At 44.2% G+C, this 24,226-nt stretch overlaps 1 protein-coding gene across 1 annotated transcript; it reads right to left on the bottom strand.

Moving 5' to 3' along the window:
• Window positions 1-9,854: 9,854 nt before the first annotated feature.
• LOC135508637 (carbohydrate sulfotransferase 1-like) lies at window positions 9,855-12,727 on the bottom strand. Its single transcript, XM_064928878.1, has 2 exons — window positions 12,405-12,727; window positions 9,855-11,180 (listed from the first exon to the last, which is right to left on the bottom strand). Exon 2 carries the CDS (start codon window positions 11,145-11,147, stop codon window positions 9,855-9,857), a length of 1,293 nt encoding a protein of 430 aa, XP_064784950.1. The 5' UTR covers window positions 11,148-11,180; window positions 12,405-12,727.
• Between the last annotated feature and the right edge of the window lie 11,499 nt (window positions 12,728-24,226).

Raw genomic sequence — 24,226 nt, forward strand, 5'->3', positions numbered from 1 at the left:
TTGCAATTTGTTGCATTTTATTCGGTCGCTTAAAAAGTGAATACTGCTTTATGTTTCAGTCATTTAGCAGATGCTCTTATCCAGAGTGGTTACATTTCTGTACTTTATCTCCATGCTGGTCCCTCGTGGGAATCTAACCCACAACCCTGGCGTTGCAAGTGCCATGCTCTGCCAACTGAGCCACACGAGACCCCTCTGCTCTCTCTCTACCCTCACCCTCAGAGGAAGTTATGTGTCCAGCTGATGGGAAGGTCATTCATGGTATCATGTATTGTGAAAACAGGACACGTGTGAGAATATTCCAATATTAGTCTGCTTTTGCATTATGTGATAATAGTAATGCTGGTGATGCTGCCTCCTTGACTTCTCCCTCTACTCACCTACCTTCTCCTGTGGAGTCAGTTTGTGGTGTCGGTTTGCTGTGGTGTCGGTTTGCTGTGGTGTCAGTCTGCTGTGGTGTCGGTCTGCTGTGGTGTCAGTCTGCTGTGGTGTCTGTCTGTCTGCTGTGGTGTCTATCTGTCTGCTGTGGTGTCTGTCTGTCTGCTGTGGTGTCTGTCTGTCTGCTGTGGTGTCTGTCTGTCTGCTGTGGTGTCTGTCTGACTGCTGTGGTGTCCGTCTACTAAGGTGTCTGTCTGCTGTGGTGTCTGTCTGTCTGCTGTGGTGTCTGTCTGTCTGCTGTGGTGTCTGTCTGTCTGCTGTGGTGTCTGTCTGTCTGCTGTGGTGTCTGTCTGTCTGCTGTGGTGTCTGTATGTCTGCTGTGGTGGGGTGTCTGTCTGCTGTGGTGGGGTGTCTATCTACTGTGGTGGGGTGTCTGTCTGCTGTGGTGGGGTGTCTATCTACTGTGGTGGGGTGTCTGTCTGCTGTGGCGGGGTGTCTGTCTGCTGTGGCGGGGTGTCTGTCTGCTGTGGTGGGGTGTCTGTCTGCTGTGGTGGCTGTCTGTCTGCTGTGGTGGGGTGAGGTGTCTGTCTGCTGTGGTGGGGTGGGGTGTCTGTCTGCTGTGGTGGCTGTCTGCTGTGGTGGCTGTCTGCTGTGGTGTCTGTCTTCTGTGGTGGGGTGTCTGTCTGCTGTGGTGGGGTGTCTGTCTGCTGTGGTGGGGTGAGGCGTCTGTCTGCTGTGGTGGGGTGTCTGTCTGCTGTGGTGGCTGTCTGCTGTGGTGGCTGTCTGTCTGCTGTGGTGGGGTGAGGTGTCTGTCTGCTGTGGTGGGGTGGGGTGTCTGTCTGCTGTGGTGGCTGTCTCCTGTGGTGGCTGTCTCCTTTGGTGTCTGTCTGCTGTGGTGGGGTGTCTGCTGTGGTGGCTGTCTCCTTTGGTGGCTGTCTGCTGTGGTGTCTGTCTGCTGTGGTGTCTGTCTGCTGTGGTGTCTGTCTGCTGTGGTGTCTGTCTGCTGTGGTGGCTGTCTGCTGTGGTGGCTGTCTGCTGTGGTGGCTGTCTGCTGTGGTGGCTGTCTGCTGTGGTGGCTGTCTCCTTTGGTGGCTGTCTGCTGTGGTGGCTGTCTCCTGTGGTGGCTGTCTCCTTTGGTGGCTGTCTGCTGTGGTGGCTGTCTCCTTTGGTGGCTGTCTGCTGTGTACTAAGAAGAGTGATAGTAGAGGAGATGCGAATAGAGGTTCAGGGTGGGTTGTTTTCAACTACTCCAATGGGGTGAAATAATGTACTTCCCAGTTTCTATTCCATCCGGCTGTGGATGTGTGGTTGACTTCAGCTTCGGTCAGGCCTCTATGATCTGTTCAGTGGCATATTGCAACACAGTCAGCACCACACCTTCTATCACAGAGGATGAAACCCAGGTGGCACCCTATTACCTATGGCGCCCTATTACCTATGGTGCCCTATTACCTATACAAAGGCCCTATTACCTATGGCGCCCTATTACCTATACAAAGGCCCTATTACCTATGGTGCCCTATTACCTATGGTGCCCTATTACCTATGGTGCCCTATTACCTATACAAAGGCCCTATTACCTATACAAAGGCCCTATTACCTATGGTGCCCTATTACCTATACAAAGGCCCTATTACCTATGGCGCCCTATTACCTATACATTTACATTTAAGTCATTTAGCAGACGCTCTTATCAAAGGCCCTATTACCTATGGTGCCCTATTACCTATACAAAGGCCCTATTACCTATACAAAGGCCCTATTACCTATGGTGCCCTATTACCTATACAAAGGCCCTATTACCTATGGTGCCCTATTACCTATACCCTATTACCTATACAAAGGCCCTATTACCTATGGTGCCCTATTACCTATACAAAGGCCCTATTACCTATGGCGCCCTATTACCTATACAAAGGCCCTATTACCTATTACCTATACAAAGGCCCTATTACCCTATACCTATACAAAGGCCCTATTACCTATGGCCCTATTACCTATACAAAGGCCCTATTACCTATGGTGCCCTATTACCTATACAAAGGCCCTATTACCTATGGTGCCCTATTACCTATACAAAGGCCCTATTACCTATGGCGCCCTATTACCTATACAGAGGCCTTGTTAACTATTACCTTATTGCCCTATTACCTATGACCCAATGGCATCCTATTACCTATGGCATCCTATTACCTATACAGAGGCCCTATTACCTATTGCCCTATTACCTATATACCTATGGCCCTATTACTATACAGAGGGCCTATTACCTATGGCACCCTATCACCTAAGGTGTCCTATTACCTATGCAAAGGCCCTATTACCTATGTTGCCCTATTACCTATCACGCCCTATTACCTATACAAAGGCCCTATTACCTATGGTGCCCTATTACCTATACAAAGGCCCTATTACCTATGGCACCCTATTACTTACACAGAGGCCTTATTTCCTATGGCACCTTATTACCTATGGCACCTATTACCTATGGTACCCTATTACCTATACAAAGGCCCTATTACCTATGGTGCCCTATTACCTATACAAAGGCCCTATTACCTATGGTGCCCTATTACCTATGGTTCCCTATTACCTATACAAAGGCCCTATTACCTATGGTTCCCTATTACCTATACAAAGGCCCTATTACCTATGGTGCCCTATTACCTATGGCACTCTATTACTTACACAGAGGCCTTATTTCCTATGGCACCTTATTACCTATGGCACCTATTACCTACCTACATAAGGCCCCATTACCTATGGTGCCCTATTACCTATGGCGCCCTATTACCTATACAGAGGCCTTGTTACCCCCTTATTACCTACTATTGCGACCTATGACCCATGGCATCCTATTATATATGGCATCCTATTACCTATACAGAGGCCCTATTACCTATGCGCCCTGCCCTATTACCTATGCACCCTATTGCCTATACAGAGCCCTATTACCTATGGTGCCCTATTACCTATACAAAGGCCCTATTACCTATGGTGCCCTATTACCTATGGTGCCCTATTACCTATACAAAGGCCTATTACCTATGGTGCCCTATTACCTATGGTGCCCTATTACCTATACAAAGGCCTTATTTCCTATGGCACCTTATTACCTATGGCACCTATTACCTATGGTACCCTATTACCTATACAAAGGCCCTATTACCTAGGGTGCCCTATTACCTATACAAAGGCCCCATTACCTATGGTGCCCTATTACCTATACAAAGGCCCTATTACCTATGGTTCCCTATTACCTATACAAAGGCCCTATTACCTATGGTTCCCTATTACCTATACAAAGGCCCTATTACCTATGGTGCCCTATTACCTATGGCACCCTATTACTTACACAGAGGCCTTATTTCCTATGGCACCTTATTACCTATGGCACCTATTACCTATGGTACCCTATTACCTATACAAAGGCCCCATTACCTATGGTGCCCTATTACCTATACAGAGGCCTTGTTACCTATGGCACCTTATTACCTACAGTATTGCGACCTATGACCCATGGCATCCTATTATATATGGCATCCTATTACCTATACAGAGGCCCTATTACCTATTGCGCCCTGTTACCTATCACGCCCTATTACCTATGGCACCCTATTGCCTATACAGAGGGCCTATTACCTATGGCACCCTATCACCTACGGTGTCCTATTACCTATATGGAGGCCCTATTACCTATGGTGCCCTATTACCTATCACGCCCTATTGCCTATGGCACCATATCATCTATGGCACTCTATTACCTATACAGAGGCCCTATTACATCTTGCATCTTATTACCTATTTCACCCTATTACCTATGCCCCCTGTTGCCTATGACATCCTATTACCTATGGCACCTACCATATTGCCCTATTACCTATGGCGCCATATTACCTATACAGAGACCTTATTACCTATGGCACCTTATTACCTATGGCACCTTATTACCTATGGCACCCCTATTACCTATGGCACCCTATTTCCTATGGCGCCCTATTACCTATGGTGCCATATTACCTATACAGAGACCTTATTACCTATGGCATCTATTACCTATGGCACCCTATTACCTATGCGGAGGCCATATTTCCTGTGGTACCATATTACCTATGGCGCCATATTGCCTGTGGCACCCTTTTATGTATGGAACTCTATTACTTATGGCGCCCTATTACCTATGGCGCCCTAATACCTATGGCGCCTTATTACCTATGGAAACCTATTACCTATGGCTCCCTATTACCTATGGCACTCCTATTGTCTATGGCACCCTTTTACTTATGGAGCCCTATTACTTATGGCACCCTATTACCTATGGTGCCCTATTACCTATGGAGCCTTATTACCTTTGGCGCCCTATTACCTATGGCACCCTATTACCTATGGGACCCTATTGCCTATGGAATCATATTACATATGGCATCTTATTACCTATACAGAGGCCCTATTTCCTATGGCACCCTATTACCTATACAGAGGCCCTATGGGCTCTGGTCAAAAATAGGGCGCTCTAAAGGGAATAGGGTGTCATTTGGGACTCTGCCTGAATGTGAATTTCTCCAGCATCTCCCTCCTCTCTCCTGTGTTGTGCTGTGCACTGTACCAAATCACCACGTCAGCCAGACGACAGGTTGAGTTGGATCTCCTGGTGTTACTGTCAGCCCTCGTCTAACAGCTGTGTCTCTTGCTGACATGGTTTCCATTCCTGTCCGTAGTGACGTACTCGTTATGGGATATCCCTTGTAATGGACAACATGAAATGGGCATAATCGGATCCTGCAGATATGCATACAGAACCACACTATTCAATGCTTGCTGTCGCCCCCTCACAGCCAATCACATTGACTTGATAGGTCTTATCAGTGCAGAAGCATTGCATAAGGTCACACTTTATCCCTATAGGTGTCAATTATGCCAATTTATAAAATGAGTGGGTCTAATCCTGATTGCTGATTGGTTATTTATAAATAGGGAAGTGTAAGTAAACCTTGGTTTGAGATCAGTGTGTAAAAGACCAGTGTTACTCTATACACTAGCGTTTGTTGACGTATCAGACGTCCTTGACAATGACTTCTGTACCAGCTTGGTATGATAGGCTCCTTCTGGGCATCTCCTTTTCCTTAGGAGTCTAACAGTGACACAAAACTAAGAACTGTAGTCCTGTACCTAACAACTGTACCTCTGCCAACCTACAAAGAACTGTAATAAAATCATTGTGAGAAAAGATTGTTCTCCTCCATTCATATTGTAGTACAGTTCTCTCGCTCTCTCCCTCTCTCTCACTCGCTCTCCCTCTCCCCCTCTCTCTGCCGCTCTCTCTCACTCGCTCTCCCTCTCACCCTCTCTCTGCCGCTCTCTCTCCCTCTCTCCCCCTCTCTCTCGGTCTCTCCCTCTCTCTGTCGCTCTCTCCCTCACTCTCCCTCTCGCTGTCTCTCTCCCTCTCCTCCTCACTCTCTTTGCCTCTTTCTCTGCCTCTCTCTCGCCCTCTCTCTCTACCTGTCTCTTTCTCTCCCCCCTCTCTCTCTCCGCCACTCTCTCTCTCCCTGCATCTCTCTCTCTCTCTACCTGTCTCTTTCTCTGTCTCCTCACCTCTCTATCTGCTGTCTCTCTCTGCCTATTAGTCATCTTGAGGAGTGGGTTTTGGTGTTTTGGCAGGAATATACACAGATAATTAGAGACCTGCCTCGTTTTGTATCACATTCCAATGATAAATCTGGGGGGGACAAAAATGCCATTTCAGAATGTGGGGGGACATGTCCCCGTCCCCAGTGGAAGCCCCTGCTCAGTATTCATATCCCAAAATAAATAAATGATCTCACAACAATACATGTTCATAGAAAGTTATCAAAAATAGATAAGATCTTGGAAAATACCTGTCTATTTGTGAAAGAATCGCCCTGATTATCTCTTTATCCACGTCCCAGTTTGCCTATGTTCTTCTGGCCTTGCCTGCACCTAGCGACTTGTTTTTAACTTGCACGAGCAAAACATATTACAATTTATTTGGAAAGCTAACTCAGACAAAATTAAACAGTCTTATTTATATAATTAATATGAATTCAGAGGGCAGAAATTATTAAATATTAAAGCATTGGACCTCTCACTAAAGGCTTCAGTCATACAAAAGTTATACTTAAATCCGAACTGGTTCTCTAGCAGATTATTAATAATGTCTGACCCCATGTTCAAGAACAGCCTTTTTCCCTTTATTCAGATTACAACCGCTCACTTTCATTTTTTTAATGATATCAACTCAAAAATATTGCTATTTTTAAAACAAACCACAAAGTCGGTTGCAATTTCACTTTAATCCACCAGAAAAGACAGAACAAATATTACAACAACAAATATTATGGGTAAACCCAAATATACTAATTGATAATAAAATAAAAATTGTATAATCTTTGTAAATTATATCAAAAATAGGACTGGTGGAGTTATGTCACACATGCAGTTGCAAAACTAAATGGGATTGTCTGCCCTATCCAAAATTACAACTAACTAATTCTAGCATTACCACAAAAATGGAAAGGGAGAGCGTAAAGAACTTGTCTGTCGGCATTAAAGACCAAAATTGGTTCTAGATAATTGTGATGAATAAAAAACGCATACCACAAATGACAGCTGTGCCGTGTAGATTGCAAAATAGTTGGGAAGAGATTTTCTATGTACCGATTCCATGGCACATGGTTTATGAACTGATACACAGAACGAGGCTGGATTCAAAACGTTTTCATTTAAATGATTATACAAAATTATTGCAACCAACAGAATGTTATATATATGGGGGATACAACCATCCCAGCTCTGCAGAATTTGCTGTGAAGAGACAGAATCATTAGATCATTTGTTTTGGTACTGCCCATATGTAGCTTTGGTTGCAGGTTCAGGAATGGCTGAAGAATTGCAACGTTTACCTGGAGCTAAATCTGCAAAGAGCACTGCTGGGTGATTTAAAAAGTCAGAGTCAATCGATCAATAATATAATAATACTCTTGGCAAAAAAAATGTAGCTTTAATTTACAATCTGTAGAAACATGAGAATAGAAAAGTTCAGAACTTTTGTGAAACATCACAGCTCAGTGGGATATACATGTATATGGCAGCTAGAAATGAAAACTGGATGGGGTTAAGAGATAGATGGGAGGGGTTGAGTGGAGCTGAAGGGTGGGACTAATAACAACAAGATAACTAATGTAAAATATACTGTGTCCGTAAAATGTACGCTACCGTTCAAAAGTTTGGGGTCACTCAGAAATGTCCTTGTTTTTGAAAGAAAATCACATTTTTTGTCCATATAAATAACATCAAATTGATCAGAGATACCGTGTAGACATTGGTAATGTTGTAAATGACTATTGGAGCTGGAAATGGCTGATTTTGAATGGAATATCTACATAGGCGAACAGAGGCCCACTATCAACAACCATCCCTCCAACCATCACTCCTTGTTTTTGAATAGAAGGAGCAGTGGGAGGCCCCGGTCCACAACTGAGCAAGAGGACAAGTACATTAGAGTGTCTAGTTTGAGAAACAGACACCCCAAGTCCTCAACTGGCAGCTTCATTAAATAGTACTCGCAAAACACCAGTCTGAACGTCAACAGTGAAGAGGCAACTCCAGGATGCTGGCCTTCAAGGTACAAATGCTGATGCTCCAGATACTCAACTAGTCTTAAGATGGACAGTTTTATTGCTTCTTTAATCAATCAGCACAACAGTTTTCAGCTGTGCAAACATAATTGCAAAAGGGTTTTCTAATGATCAATTAGTCTTTTGAAATTATAAACTTGGATTAGCTAACACAACGTGCCATTGGAACACAGGAGGGATGGTTGCTGATAATGGGCCTCTGTTCGCCTGTGTAGATAATCCTTTAAAAATCAGCCGTTTCCAGCTGCAATAGTCATTTACAACATTAACAATGTCTACACTGTATTTCTGATCAATATGATGTTATTTTAATGGACAAGAAAATATGATTTTCTTTCACCAACAAGGAGATTTCTAAGTGACCCCAAACTTTTGGAAGTTAGTGTATATAGGTTCAGAACTTTTGTGAAACAGCACAGTTGAAAAATATATGGCAAATAGAAATTAAAACTGGATGGTCTTCAGAGATAGATGGGAGGGGTTGAGGGTAGCTGAAGGATGGGACAAAAAAAAATAGATAACTATTGTAATATATTGTGTCTGTAAGATGTACATAGTATGTATAAGCGAGAAGTAGAAGGCTAAGTGTTGTTGTCCATGAATTTACTCCAATAAGGGCAGGGACAATAGGGTTTAGGGAAAATACATTTTAAAACAGTGTCTTTGAGGAGTAAAGAACTCAACTTTATGAACATCACCTCCTCAATATTTCAGAGGAGTCCAAGGGGATTGGGTAAGGCCATTTCCCAGCCTGTCACTGTTTCGTGTCAGTTATTTTAGTACATGTTTGTAAAGTAATAACTCAAAATAAATAAATAAATAGATAATAACAAAGGCCTTCCTCACTTATTGTGACAGCATAATGGTCAGTTTCTGTTGACAAATGGAACATAAAATACTGTATTCTATTCAGTTCAATTCTATTCCTTCCAGAGATTGAAAACTCCACTACCCTGATAATGTTGTGAAGACCAGAGCTAGCTTACCTGTATAAGACTAATCAGCCACTGCAGCTGTCTCCGATTGCTTGCCTGCTCCACATCGTCAGTAGTTGGCCGGGAAGTCAAACTAAACATTTCCAACACCTCGCTGACACTTGGATGATCAGGGTAAACTATGCTTGCATCTGCAATGGCACCCTATTCCCTACACAGTGCACTATTTTTGACCAAAACCCTATGGGCCCTGACCAAAAGTAGTGCATTAGATAGGGAATAGGGTGCCATTTGGGATGAAGCCTCTGTAAAATCACTGTTGTCCGGCACTCATTACCCTTAAGTGAGGTTGGATTTGTCAACCCTCAGTTAAGCTATTTCAACACAATTAAAGCGCCACCCATTAATTGTTACCCTCGGTAACATTTAAACAACACCATTTAAATTGACTGCAACATTCAAATGTTTCTTGCATGGTTTTATCATAGGCCTACACCTCAGCATTTATCAGTTAAGGTATGATTAGGTACATTCCCTAACAATATTGTACAGCAGGTCTAGTTTTCTTGCTGTACAAATATCAACATTCACGTTTGTCAATGCAACTGTCAGCATTCAGGGATCTTAAGTAGGATGGTGCTTCACTGTAGGTTGTTCATGTCAATTAACCTGACATAAGTGTCCCTTCAATATCGATTAAACATTGATACTGAAATCTCTAAAACAGCATTCCCAAATCATTTTTTCTTGTGCTGTTCTGAATGTCTTAAATATTACCACAGCAGTCATCAAGGTTTCTGAGGTTTAGTGCAAATCTGAGAGGAAATGAAGGCATCAATGTAAATATAACAAAAATATTTGTGCGTTGTGATTGGCCCTTGCTTTTCTACAAAAAAGGTACAAAAATTTTGTCCTCGATGAGAGTGAGAGACAGATTTTTCAGCTCCTCGGGCGAACTGACAGTCTTATAACCCAGCTCCTGTAGAACTTGCTGACACACAGTCTGTGTGTAATCAACCATGTCATAAGACAATTTGAGCCTCCAGCTTTCTGCGTTGGCCGCTGAGTCCCGAACAGTGCCGTATTTATGCTTGGCTGACAGATCATTGCTTCCCCTAGTGTTGTTCTGGATCCAGTCTCCTACGTTCTTGTCCATGACCAGACCCAGGTAATCATAGATCTTCTTGGTCTTCTGGAGAGGGTTCTTGGCCAGGTCCTCATACCTGACCAGCATATACCTCCCTTTGAGCCATGGGGGCTTGCTGAGCCCAGTGGTTACAGATCCCAGGAAGTCCTCACAGACCATGGAAAGCTGGGTGAGGTCCAGGTTGTAGGGCCTCCTCCCAGTGGCCCTCCAGATCCTCCAGAGGCGGTAGGTGTCCCTGAAGGTCTCAATGCGTGAGGCCAGGATCCCTCGGGGGTCCCTAACCAGCTGGATCACCTTGAGGTTGAGCCTAGGGTCCTCCACCAGAGCCCTGAGGTCACTCACCTCCGGTATCCGTACGGTCTTGATGGCCACATGGCGCCGCTCCCGGCAAGCGTCTGACGCCAGAGTCACGTTGAGAACCCCACACCTCTTGACGCACTCTCCTTCATCGATGTTCAACTCTCCAGGACTGAAGGCGTCGCAGACGGGCAGGGAGCACAGAGCCTTGCTGGCTCCCCTCCGGAACAGCTTGTCTGTACTGTGATTGGCCGGCTGTGGTTTGATGTAGCTCTCCAGGAAGTAAAGGTCACAGTCGTAGAGGCTCCGGAGCAGGTCCCTGCTTGCCCCCAGCATCACCCTGGTGTCGCCTGCCGTCCTGCTGCGGGACAGGCGGGGGAGCAGGGTGGTCTGGACATGGTAGAGCGGCTCAAACAGATAAAACACATCCTGGTGCTGGTTGAACAGCTGACCCACGAAGGAGCTGCCGCTGCGGGTCGTGGCCAGGATCAGAACATGGGTCTTCCTGGAGACATTGGAGGAGAAGTAAAGAAAGTCGTCACAGATCCGCTTGTCAAAAGAAAAGTCCACCACATCCTGCCCCAGCATGCCACAGTTCAGAGGGTTGGAGATTGTCACTGGACACATCTGGAATGGCTTGGCTGTGAACGTCCTGATGGCTGTGTACTGGATCGCTATGGACGCTAAGGCTAGCAGAATCACAGCCTTCCAGGAACATTGCATGGCTGAATTCATTCATTTAGATAGATGATACAGTCTGTTCAGATCCTGGTGGAGCAAAACAAATCAAAATAATTGGGATACACTCATGCTGTATAGAATCCACAAACACAGACAGAAAGCAGCAGCAAAACAGTTTATACAGCAGTCTCACTATGAAACAAAAAAGTTAGTGTTTTGAATCCCAAACTTTTTCTTCCTAGATAGTTACTTTGTTGATCTTACAATTGGTTTTATTACTGTTGTTTTATTGAACTGTAATAAAGGCCTTACCCTCATATAATACTGTCAAATACAATAAACCAGACCCAGTTTGGATGTTTAGTTGTTATTGTTTTTTCTGGTCCATAGCATTTCTGTATTATGAGCTGTAGGCAACCCCAAATTACAGAAAGCAATTACATACTACATCAAAGACTATAGGATTCCTAGGACCGAAGATTCCATAATGTAGATTCTAATGTCGATAATGGATATATTTATGTAGATACCACTAATATAAAATAGCTTCACCATGTTCAGATCTCCAGTGGCAGTAATACAATCAATAAAACATAATTGGTTAAAATACTATCAATTGTTTATGTCAAGGATACTTTTGAGCCTATGTTTTACATCTATATACTTCCACTGTATGGTATTCTCTATTCGACTAATATTATCTATACTTCACAGATTAGATAAATGGCTTTCAAGTTAAAAATGTTTGGATCTAAAACACAAATAAACGTAACTAGCAGTTGTTCGTCAATACTGGTGGCTTTCTTCTGATGAGAATATAAAATACACAACACCTAAAATGTGTCCAAAATAAACATTTTATGCTACTTTGTAAATGTTTGGTGGTATTTTATTTTCCCCTTGAATAAAAACTAAGGAATTCAGTGATTGAAATCAGACTAATGCAAAAACCTGTCTGAATTTCCTTCAGTCACTCATCGTGACAAAAGGCTGGCGGCACCTGTAGAAACGCGTCTTGTAATTTCTCTGGCAACGCTACATCTGGCAAGGGATAGATGTGACAACGAACAATTGACGACAGACAGCGCGATGAGATCTGTGATTTACCGCAGTGCAACAGAATACGCTTTCATTCGAAGATGATTAGTCTTCACAAATGGGCTAGACGTCTTGGCATAGCCTCAATAACACTTTTCATATTTGAAATGACCAAATAACGGCCATTGATATTCTTCTTAATACACACAAAACACATTTTAAGCATAAATAAAATGCATAAACCCCAAATAATCCAATAAACTACTTTCTTACCACATAAATTCATAGTGGGTAAATAAAAGGTGTCCGTGAAAAACAATAGAAAAGCAATGTAACGGTTCAAAACATGTCGTCACAAAAATCTGATATTTTCGGACTAAATATTATCGAACGGCAGCTGTCCCGTCTTCTTCCCTCATGCGTCTGAATAGCAAAACGACAGAAACTGCTCCCACATGTAGAATAATCAGAATCAGTCCGTGTTTTACAAGGATGAGATCGTGATAAAATAAATAAGTCAAAGTTGCAAGGCAGAAGAACATGAAACTCCAAGACACAGGGTAGAAGAGATTAGAGAATGATGCCGCAACCTTCGCAAAACCCGCCGCCACCGCACCGACGTGTAGGCTATTCCAGATTGCCTTGACTAATGCGCATGTTGTAGTTTAGGCTATAGGTTGGTGGTTTGGCTGTGTGTGAGGTGTGCCAATAAGTGCCCGCGCGTTCTGGACCACCCTAAACCTCCTCTACATCCTTCTATCAACCCTCCCACACACAGCCCCTGACAAGCACATGTTGCAGTCTGAGATGCTTACAGTCACATGGATTAAGTGAGCAGACCTGGGTTCAAATACATGCCTATTTAAGTATTTGTATATTCTTCAAATATATTTTGAGTATTTTCTATAAATGCTAGGCTATTTGAAACTTCTCTAATACATTTGTAAAATACTGAGAGTTACAATCTCTATGAAGACAGGTATTTTATGCAAGGCATTTGTAAGGTCTAATGAGAGAGAGAAATAAATTAAATTACTATCCTATATAGCAGATACGAAAGGGACAGAAGAAGAATTCATTTTCCGTCTAAATCTCCAGTCAGCTGGATTTGAATTCATATTCTGTTCTTCTGGCTGCCTTTCTGTACAAAAAAATGAACATCTGATTGATATTTGCTCTGCAAAGAATGTTTGTGCTTTAGTGATAACTGAGTGAATACCACAAGGTATAAATACAAGATCTTCTGTAACCTCTGCCTTTCCTCTCTCTCTCTCTCTCTCTCTCTCTCTCTCTCTCTCTCTCTCTCCCCTCTCTCTCTCTCTCTCTCTCTCTCTCTCTCTCTCTCTCTCTCTCTCTTTTTTTTCTCTCTCTTACACACTGTTGCTCTTCTTTCTCTTGCTCGCTCTCTCTCAATAACAAACAACGAAGCAAAACTGAAACTTAGTATGCCTATGTAATTATTGGATTAGATGAGCATGGTCTGGCTGGCAACATCATTGAGCTAATGCAGCCTGAAAGAGAAGAGATATTATCAGCATCACTCCATCAGTCTGGCTACATTAAAAAAAATGAGAGATGTCAACATTTGTCCCTACAGTTGAGGTTAGATCTGATCTCAGAGCTCAATGTGTCCTAAATGGCACCCTATTCCTTAAATAGTGCACTACATAAGGCATGTGGTGCCATTTAGGATGCAGTCTTAGACTGCAGCTGAATGGCTGCGAGCCAGAACAGACAGACAGTTCAGCTAATAAATGTATAGCTAATAATAAATGTATAGCTAATAAATGTGTATGCTCATAGCTCATAAAACTCATAGTTCGAACTCAAAACTCATAGTTCAAACTCAAAACTCATAGCTCAAAACTCAAAACGCATAGCTCAAAGCTCATAGGTCAAAACTCATAGCTCATAAAACTCATAGTTCAAACTCATAGCTCAAAACTCAAAGCTCAAACTCAAAACGCATAGCTCAAAACTAAAAACTCATAGCTCAAAATCAATACCTCTCTACATGTACCTCTCTACCTGTACCTCTCTACCTGTACCTCTCAACCTGTACCTCTCTACGTGTACCTCTCTACATGTACCTCTCTACCTGTACCTCTCTACGTGTACCTCTCTACATGTACCTCTCTACCTGTACCTCTCTACGTGTACCTCTCTACATGTACCTCTCTACCTGTACCTCTCAACCTGTACCTCTCTACGTGTACCTCTCTACATGTACCTCTCTACCTGTACCTCTCTACGTGTACCTCTCTACATGTACCTCTCTACTTGTACCTCTCTAGCTGTACCTCTCTACATGTACCTCTCTACCTGTACCTCTCTACACATACCTCTCTACTTGTATACCGCTCTATCTGTACCTCTCTACCTGTACCTCTCTACCTGCACCTCTCTACACGTACCTCTCTATCTGTACCTCTCTACCTGTACCTCTCAACCTGTACCTCTCTACCTGTACCTCTCTACATGTACCTCTCTACCTGTAGCTCTCTACATGTACCTCTCTACCTGTACCTTTTTCCTATTCTCATCCCCCTCTTCTCTCTCCTCTCCTCCCCCTTTCCTCTCTCCTCTCATCCCCTCTCCTCTCATCCCCCTCTTCTCTCTCCTCTCCTCCCCCTTTCCTCTCTCCTCTCATCCCCTCTCCTCTCAGTCCCCCAGTCTCAACGTTTCTGTTTTTTCTCTCTTCCTCAATTTGCTTGAACCCAGACTTCTGTATTTGAAATAGGATTTTCTCTCACTCGCCCCCTCCAAGCAATTTCATCCGAACTCCTATACTGCCAAAAGTGAGATTATGGTTGGCTTTAGCTAAATCAGTTTCATCTTTGTGTGTTCAACGCAACTTCGGTTTCAATCAGCATGTGTGCTCAAGCATTGGAAAATGTCTGCGGGGTGAGTGTGTGGTTGAGCGGAGATGGGCCTGTGCTCTAATCCACCCTGGTGAGCATTAGTAATAAGCTCTCCATATGTGTCGAGGAGACACACATACAGGACTGTCCAGTCTCCTCTATGCTAAATCACTCTTTGTCTTCAGTAATGCAGAGCGACTCCACAACTGACTATTTCTGAAATTGACTGGCTAAGCCGAGGAACCTGAGAAGTGCCTTGGCTCAGCTATATGCAAAGACTACAAATTATTAAGCAGAGATAGACAAAAACACCATGTCTTCGTCCATGGCACCCTATTCCCTACACAGTGCACTACATTTGACCATTGGCCCATACGGTGCACTTTGGGAGGCAGCCCAAGGCTAAAGATCCGTTTTCAATCCAGCCAGGTTGAGAGGGAGGCTTACTGATAGCCCAAGGTATGACATTGAGTATAAACATTTAACATCTGCACAAGCGTGCCAATTCACATTTTAGTAGACAGTGTTATCTAGAGCGACATACAGGAGCAATTAGAGTTAAGGGCCTTGCTCAAGGGCACATCAAAATAATTTTCACCTCGTCAACTCAGGGATTTGAACCAGCAACCATTTGGTTAACCACGCAATGCTCTTGACTGCTAGGCTACTTGCTGCCCTGTGAAAGACTGAATCATTAAACAGAAGCCTAGGCAGTAGGCATTGCTGCACATACCGTCTAGCTGTTTCATAATTGAATGTAAACACAAGTTCTAGCTACAATAACATGCGGGGGAAAACATCAACATCTGTGTCTGCATAGTTAATAAGTCACACCGGCTAGAGAGGATACAGTTGGAATAGGATCAAGACAATCTCCCTGGGGCATTACTGGGAATTACTGAGAATTGCTGGGAATTGCTGAGAATTGCTGTGAATTGCTGAGAATTGCTGTGAATTGCTGTGAATTGCTGTGAATTGCTGTGATAATTAACTTTTCATATGGTTTACACCTCCACACCCCACAGACATTGTGAGAGTGAAATATGAATAAGTGAGACATGAATAGCTCACCTTGTGCACGTATGCGTGTGTGTGTGTGTGCGTACGAGCGTGGGTGTGTGCGAGTGGGTGTGTGTGCGGGTGTGGATCTGTGTGTGTGTGCGGGTGTGGATGTGTGTGTGCGAGCGGGTGTGGTTGTGTGTGTGTGTGCGAGCGGGTGTGGTTGTGTGTGTGTGTGCGGGTGTGGATGTGTGTGTGCGAGCGGGTGTGGATGTGTGTGTGTGCAGGTGTGGATGTGTGTGTGCGTGCGTGCGGGTGCGGGTGGTTGTATGCCTCCCATAGCTGATCATTTGAATGGAACAGGAGCCAAGAACATGCCACACAGTTGGCCAAGGTTGTTCCACCAGCTGTCTGCGGATGCTTCCAGAGGCAGACTGGGACCAGAAATTAGTCCAGGCATTCTAACACATTGGCCCATTTTTTTTGTTATTAGTAGCCAAATAATGGTCATTCTGTACACAACACATATCAATTTAGATGGGTCCACAGGGCTAAAGATGGAGCAGCCCATCTGGCATTTGCCCAAACTTCCCTATGGCTGTTTCCGGGTCCCTCCATCCCTCCAGTCTAGACAGATGACTCGATTTGGAATAATTGGAATGAGTTAGTCGAGAGGAGAGAAGAGTGAAGTTCTTGGAAAACAGTCTGCTGTCAGGTTCAACTGTAATTAAGACAAGCACAGGCTACGGCAGTCTGGGGATGCATCCCAAATGGAATCCTATTAAATACATTGTGCACTCCCTTTGACCAGGGGGCTCTGGTCAAAAGTAGTGCACTATATAGGGAATAGGGTTCCATAGGGTTCTGGTCTAATGTAGTGCACTATAGAGGAAATAGTGTGTCATTTACGACGCAACCTGTGTTTTCCATTATTCAGAGAAGCTGGTGACAGAGGCCACCTCTATTAGCAGGAAGGGAATGAGCTTTTATGGCACCAGTTTTTAGTTTCAAGGAACAGCTCAGAGTTTTACAGAAAGTGGTACTCTGTAGTAGGCTGTCTGATCAGAACAGTCTAAATAGTTTTGAGAGGTTAGCCTACATTTTCCTATGCATTGTGGATTAGCCAGCAGCATACCAGCCTGCATCCCACTCCTGGCTTGCCTCTGAAGCTAAGCAGGATTGATCCTTGGATGGGAGACCAAATAATGCTGGAAGTGGTGCTGGAGGGTCAGTAAGAGGCACTCTTTCGGGCTCCCGGGTGGCGCAGTGGTCTAGCTGTGCCACCAGAGATTCTGGGTTCGAGCCAAGGCCCTGTCACAGCCGGCCGCGACCGGGAGGTCCATGGGGCGGTGCACGATTGGCCCAGCGTCGTCCAGGTTAGGGAGGGTTTGGCTGGTAGGGATATCCTTGTCTCATCGCGCACTAGCAACTCCTGTGTTGGGCCGGGTGCAGTGCATGCTGACCAGGCCGCCAGGTGTACGGTGTTTCCTCCTACACATTGGTGCTTCTGGGTTGGATGTGCATTGTGTCAAGAAGCAGTGCTGCTTGGTTGGGTTGTGTTTCGGAGGACGCATGACTCTTGACCTTCACCTCTCCCGAGTTGCAGCGATGAGACAAGACTGTAACTACTACCAATTTGACACCATGAAATTGGGGAGAAAAAAGCGGGTTAAAAAAAGAGTCACTCTGGTCTAAAAAAAATCATACCAGGACAGTGATTGGGGACATCTCCTCCTCTCCCCTGTAACTATTCCCCAGGTCATTGCTGTAAATGAGAATGTATTCTCAGTCAACTTGGCCTGATGGGTGGAGTACTGCAGAGATGGTTGTCTTTCTGGACGGTTTCTCCCGTCTCCACAGAAGAAATCTAGAGCTCTAACAGAGTGACCATCGGGTTCTTAGTCACCTCCCTGACCAAGGCCCTTCGATTGCTCAGTTTGGCCATGCGGCCAGCTCTAGGAAAAGCCTTGGTGGTTCCAAACTTGTTCCATTTAAGAATGATAGAGGCCACTGTGTTCTTGGTGACCTTCAATGCTGCAGAAATGTTTTGGTACCGTTCCCCAGAACTGTGCCCCGACACATTCCTGTCTCTGAGCTCTACGGACAATTCCTTCGACCTCATGGCTTGGTTTTTGCTCTGACATGCACTGTCAACTGTGTGACCTTATGTAGACAGGTGTGTGCCTTTCCAAATCATGTCCAATCAATTGAATTTACTACAGGTGGACTCCAATCAAGTTGTATAAACATCTCAAGGATGATCAATGGAAAACAGGATGCACCTGAGCTCAATTTCGAGGCTCATAGCAAAGGGTCTTAAAACATGTGGTTTTAAGGTTTTTATGTTTAATACATTTGCAAAAAAAGACCTGTCATTATGGGGTATTGTGTGTCGATTGCTGAAGATTTTTATTAATTTAATACATTTTAGAATAAGGAAGTAAAGTAATAAAATGTGGAAAAAGTCAAGGGGTCTCAATACTTTCCGAAGGCACTGTACAAAAGTATGAGGACACCCCTTCAAATTAGTGGATTCAGCTATTTCTGCCACACCCGTAGCTGACAGGTGTATAAAATCGAGCACACAACCATGCAATCTCCATAGACAAACATTGGCAGTAGAATGGCCTTACTAAAGAGCTAATTGACTTTTAACGTTGCACCGCCATAGGATGCCACCTTTCCAACAAGTCAGTTTGTCAAATTTCTGCCCTGCTAGAGCTGCCCCAGTCAATTGTAAGTGCTGTTATTGTGAAGTGTAAACATTTAGGAGCAACAATGGCTCAGCTGCGAAGTGGTTGGCTACACAAGCTCACAGAATGGGACCGCTGAGTGCTGAAACGCAGCGCGTAAAAATAGTCTCTCCTCGGTTTCAACACTCACTACCGAGTTCCAAACTGCTTCGTCAGGAGTGTAATGAAATGGGTTTCCATGGCCGAGCAGCCGCACACAAACCTAAGATCACCATGCCCAATGCCAAGCGTCAACTGGACTGATGTAAAGCTCACCGCCATTGGACACTGGAGCAGTGGAAACATTCTCTGGAATGAGGAATCATGCTTCACCATCTGGCAGTCTCACAGACAAATCTGGGTTTGGTGAATGCCAAGAGAACGCTATATGCCCCAATGCATAGTGCCAACTGTAAAGTTTGGTGGATGAGGAATAATGGTCTGGGGCTGTTTTTCATTGTTAGGGCTAGGTCCCTTAATTCCAGTACTGGGAAATCTTAACCCTACAGCATACAATGACATTCTAGATGACATTCTAGATGATTCTCTGCTTCCAACTTTGTGGCAGCAGTTTGAGAAAGGCCCGTTCCTGTTTCAGCATGACAATGCGCCCGTGCACAAAGCAAGGTCCATACAGAAATGGTTTGTTGAGATCGGTGTAGAGGAACCTGACTGGCTTGCACAGAGCCCTGACCTCAACCCCATCGAACACCTTTTGAATGAATTGGAACGCCGACTGTGAGCCAGGCATTATCGCCCAACATCAGTGCCCAACCTCACTAGTGCTCTTGGCTGAATGGAAGCAAGTCCCCTCAGCAATGTTCCAACATCGAGTGGAAATATGCAAGAGTCTATAGTTAAGCTGTGAGGAAAGCTCATAATAATGGCTCGAACTAGTTAAGGGAATGGCATCAAACAAGAAAGAGACAATGAATCTGAGACCGCTTTACAACATCTGAGTTGTTGACCTATACAATTACTGTAAAGTTAACCTGCAATCAGATATCATACCTACAGACCTATCAAGACAACAGAACCTCTGCTATATCGCCTCGTTATTGTTATTTTATTGTGTTACTTTTTATTTGATTTTTTATGTTACTTTATTTAGTAAATCATTTTAACTCTATTTCTTGAAATGCATTGTTGGTTAAGGGCTCTTAAATAAGCAGTTCACAGTAAGATCTACACCTGTTGTATTCAGCGCGTGTAACAAATAAAATGTTATTTGATTTTACCCAGAGGTGTAACACTGGGGGTTGGCAAACACACACACACACACACACACACACACACACACACACACACACACACACACACACACACACACACCACACGCACACACACACCACACACACGCACACACCACACGCACGCATACGCACACACACACCACACGCACACACACACCACACGCACGCATACGCACACACACACCACACGTATACGCACACACACACCACACACACGCACACACCACACGCACGCATACGCACACACACACACACACATCACACGCACGCATACGCACACACACACACACCACACGCACGCATACGCACACACACACACACACACACACACACACACACACACACACACACACACCATAAGCACACACACGCCACACGCACACACACACCACACGCACACACCACACGCACACACACACCACACGCACGCATACGCACACACTTTCACACTAGTCATATGCGGCGGCGACTCTGTTCTTTATTGTCTATCCTGACGCCTAGCCACTTTACCTTGCCTTCATGTACATATATACAGTTCCTCAAATACTGTGTACCAGCATACATTGATCTGGTACTAGTACTGCCTGTATATAGCTCCACATTGATCTGGTACTAGTACTGCCTGTACATAGCTCCACATTGATCTGGTACTATTACTGCCTGTATATAGCTCCACATTGATCTGGTACTAGTACTGCCTGTATATAGCTCCACATTGATCTGGTACTGGTACTCCCTGTACATAGCTCCACATTGATCTGGTACTGGTACTCCCTGTATATAGCTCCACATTGATCTGGTACTAGATATGCCTGTATATAGCTCCACAATGATCTGGTACTAGTACTTCCTGTATATAGCTCCACATTGATCTGGTACTAGTACTGCCTGTATATAGCTCCACATTGATCTGGTACTAGTACTGCCTGTATATAGCTCCACATTGATCTGGTACTGCCTGTATGTAGCTCCACATTGATCTGGTACTGCCTGTATATAGCTCCACATTGATCTGGTACTGGTACTGCCTGTACATAGCTCCACATTGATCTGGTACTAGTACTGCCTGTATATAGCTCCACATTGATCTGGTACTAGTACTGCCTGTATATAGCTTCACGTTGATCTGGTACTGGTACTCCCTGTATATAGCTCCACATTGATCTGGTACTGGTACTCCCTGTATATAGCTCCACATTGATCAGGTACTAGGACTCCCTGTATATAGCTCCACATTGATCTGGTACTGCCTGTATATAACGCCAATTTGATCTGGTACTAGTACTGCCTGTATATAGCTCCACATTGATCTGGAACTGGTACTGCCTGTATATAGCTCCACATTGACCAGGTACTAGGACTCCCTGTATATAGCTCCACATTGATCTGGTACTCCCTGTATATAGCTCCACATTGATCTGGTACTGGTACTGCCTGTACATAGCTCCACATTGATCTGGTACTGCCTGTATATAGCTCTACATTGATCTGGTACTAGTACTGCCTGTATATAGCTTCACGTTGATCTGGTACTGGTACTCCCTGTATATAGCTCCACATTGATCAGGTACTAGGACTCCCTGTATATAGCTCCACATTGATCTGGTACTGCCTGTATATAACTCCACATTGATCTAGTACTAGTACTGCCTGTGTATAGCTCCACATTGATCTGGTACTCAGTGTATATAGCTCCACATTGATCTGGTACTCCCTGTATATAGCTCCACATTGATCTGGTACTGGTACTGCCTGTATATAGCTCCACATTGATCTGGTACTGGTACTCCCTATATATAGCTCCACATTGATCTGGTACTCCCTGTATATAGCTCCACATTGATCTGTTACTGGTACTGCCTGTACATAGCTCCACATTGATCTGGTACTAGTACTGCCTGTATATAGCTCCACATTGATCTGGTACTAGTACTGCCTGTATATAGCTTCACGTTGATCTGGTACTGGTACTCCCTGTATATAGCTCCACATTGATCTGGTACTGGTACTCCCTGTATATAGCTCCACATTGATCAGGTACTAGGACTCCCTGTATATAGCTCCACATTGATCTGGTACTGCCTGTATATAACGCCAATTTGATCTGGTACTAGTACTGCCTGTATATAGCTCCACATTGATCTGGAACTGGTACTGCCTGTATATAGCTCCACATTGACCAGGTACTAGGACTCCCTGTATATAGCTCCACATTGATCTGGTACTCCCTGTATATAGCTCCACATTGATCTGGTACTGGTACTGCCTGTACATAGCTCCACATTGATCTGGTACTGCCTGTATATAGCTCTACATTGATCTGGTACTAGTACTGCCTGTATATAGCTTCACGTTGATCTGGTACTGGTACTCCCTGTATATAGCTCCACATTGATCAGGTACTAGGACTCCCTGTATATAGCTCCACATTGATCTGGTACTGCCTGTATATAACTCCACATTGATCTAGTACTAGTACTGCCTGTGTATAGCTCCACATTGATCTGGTACTCAGTGTATATAGCTCCACATTGATCTGGTACTCCCTGTATATAGCTCCACATTGATCTGGTACTGGTACTGCCTGTATATAGCTCCACATTGATCTGGTACTGGTACTCCCTATATATAGCTCCACATTGATCTGGTACTCCCTGTATATAGCTCAACATTGATCTGGTACTGGTACTCCCTGTATATAGCTCCACATTGATCTGGTACTGGTACTCCCTATATATAGCTCCACATTGATCTGGTACTCCCTGTATATAGCTCCATATTGATCTGGTACTGGTACTCCCTGTATATAGCTCCACATTGATCTAGTACTCCCTGTATATAGCTCCACATTGATCTGGTACTGGTACTGCCTGTATATAGCTCCACATTGATCTGATACTGGTACTCCCTGTATATAGTTCCACATTGATCTGGTACTCCCTGTATATAGCTCCACATTTATCTGGTACTGGTACTGCCTGTATATAGCTCAACATTGATCTGGTACTCCCTGTATATAGGTCCACATTGATCTGGTACTCCCTGTATATAGCTCCACATTGATCTGGTACTGGTACTCCCTGTATATACCTCTACATTGATCTGGTACTGGTACTCCCTATATATAGCTCCACATTGATCTGGTACTCCCTGTATATAGCTCCACATTGATCTGGTACTGGTACTCCCTGTATATAGCTCCACATTGATCTGGTACTGGTACTCCCTATATATAGCTCCACATTGATCTGGTACTCCCTGTATATAGCTCCACATTGATCTGGTACTGGTACTGCCTGTATATAGCTCCACATTGATATGGTACTGGTACTCCCTGTATATAGTTCCACATTGATCTGGTACTCCCTGTATATAGCTCCACATTTATCTGGTACTGGTACTGCCTGTATATAGCTCAACATTGATCTGGTACTCCCTGTATATAGGTCCACATTGATCTGGTACTCCCTTTATATAGCTCCACATTGATCTGGTACTGGTACTCCCTGTATATACCTCCACATTGATCTGGTACTGGTACTCCCTGTATATAGCTCCACATTGATGTGGTACTCCCTGTATATAGCTCCACATTGATCTGGTACTGGTACTGCCTGTATATAGCTCCACATTGATCTGGTACTGGTACTCCCTGTATATAGTTCCACATTGATCTGGTACTCCCTGTATATAGCTCCACATTTATCTGGTACTGGTACTGCCTGTTTTTAGCTCCACGTTGATCTGGTACTGGTACTCCCTGTATATAGTTCCACATTGATCTGTTACTGGTACTCCCTGTATATAGCTCCACATTGATTTGGTACTGGTACTCCCTGTATATAGCTCCACATTGATCTGGTACTGGTTCTCCCTGTATATAGCTCCACATTGATCTGGTACTGGTAATCCCTGTATATACTTCTACATTGATCTGGTACTGGTTCTCCCTGTATATAGCTCCACGTTGATCTGGTACTGGTTCTCCCTGTATATAGCTCCACATTGATCTGGTACTGGTACTCCCTGTATATAGCTCCACATTGATCTGGTACTGGTACTCCCTGTATATACCTCTACATTGATCTGGTACTGCTTGTATATAGCTCCACATTGATCTGGTACTGGTACTCCCTGTATATAGCTCCACAATGATCTGGTACTGCCTGTATATAGCTCCACATTGATCTGGTACTGGTACTCCCTGTATATAGCTCCACATTGATCTGGTTCTGGTACTCCCTGTATGT

Source organism: Oncorhynchus masou, chromosome 22, assembly GCF_036934945.1.
Source record: "Oncorhynchus masou masou isolate Uvic2021 chromosome 22, UVic_Omas_1.1, whole genome shotgun sequence".
Lineage (NCBI taxonomy): Eukaryota > Metazoa > Chordata > Actinopteri > Salmoniformes > Salmonidae > Oncorhynchus > Oncorhynchus masou.

Coding starts and splice junctions, on each gene's coding strand:
- LOC135508637 (XM_064928878.1), bottom strand. CDS start 11,147: ATGAATTCAGCCATGCAATGTTCCTGGAAGGCTGTGATTCTGCTAGCC.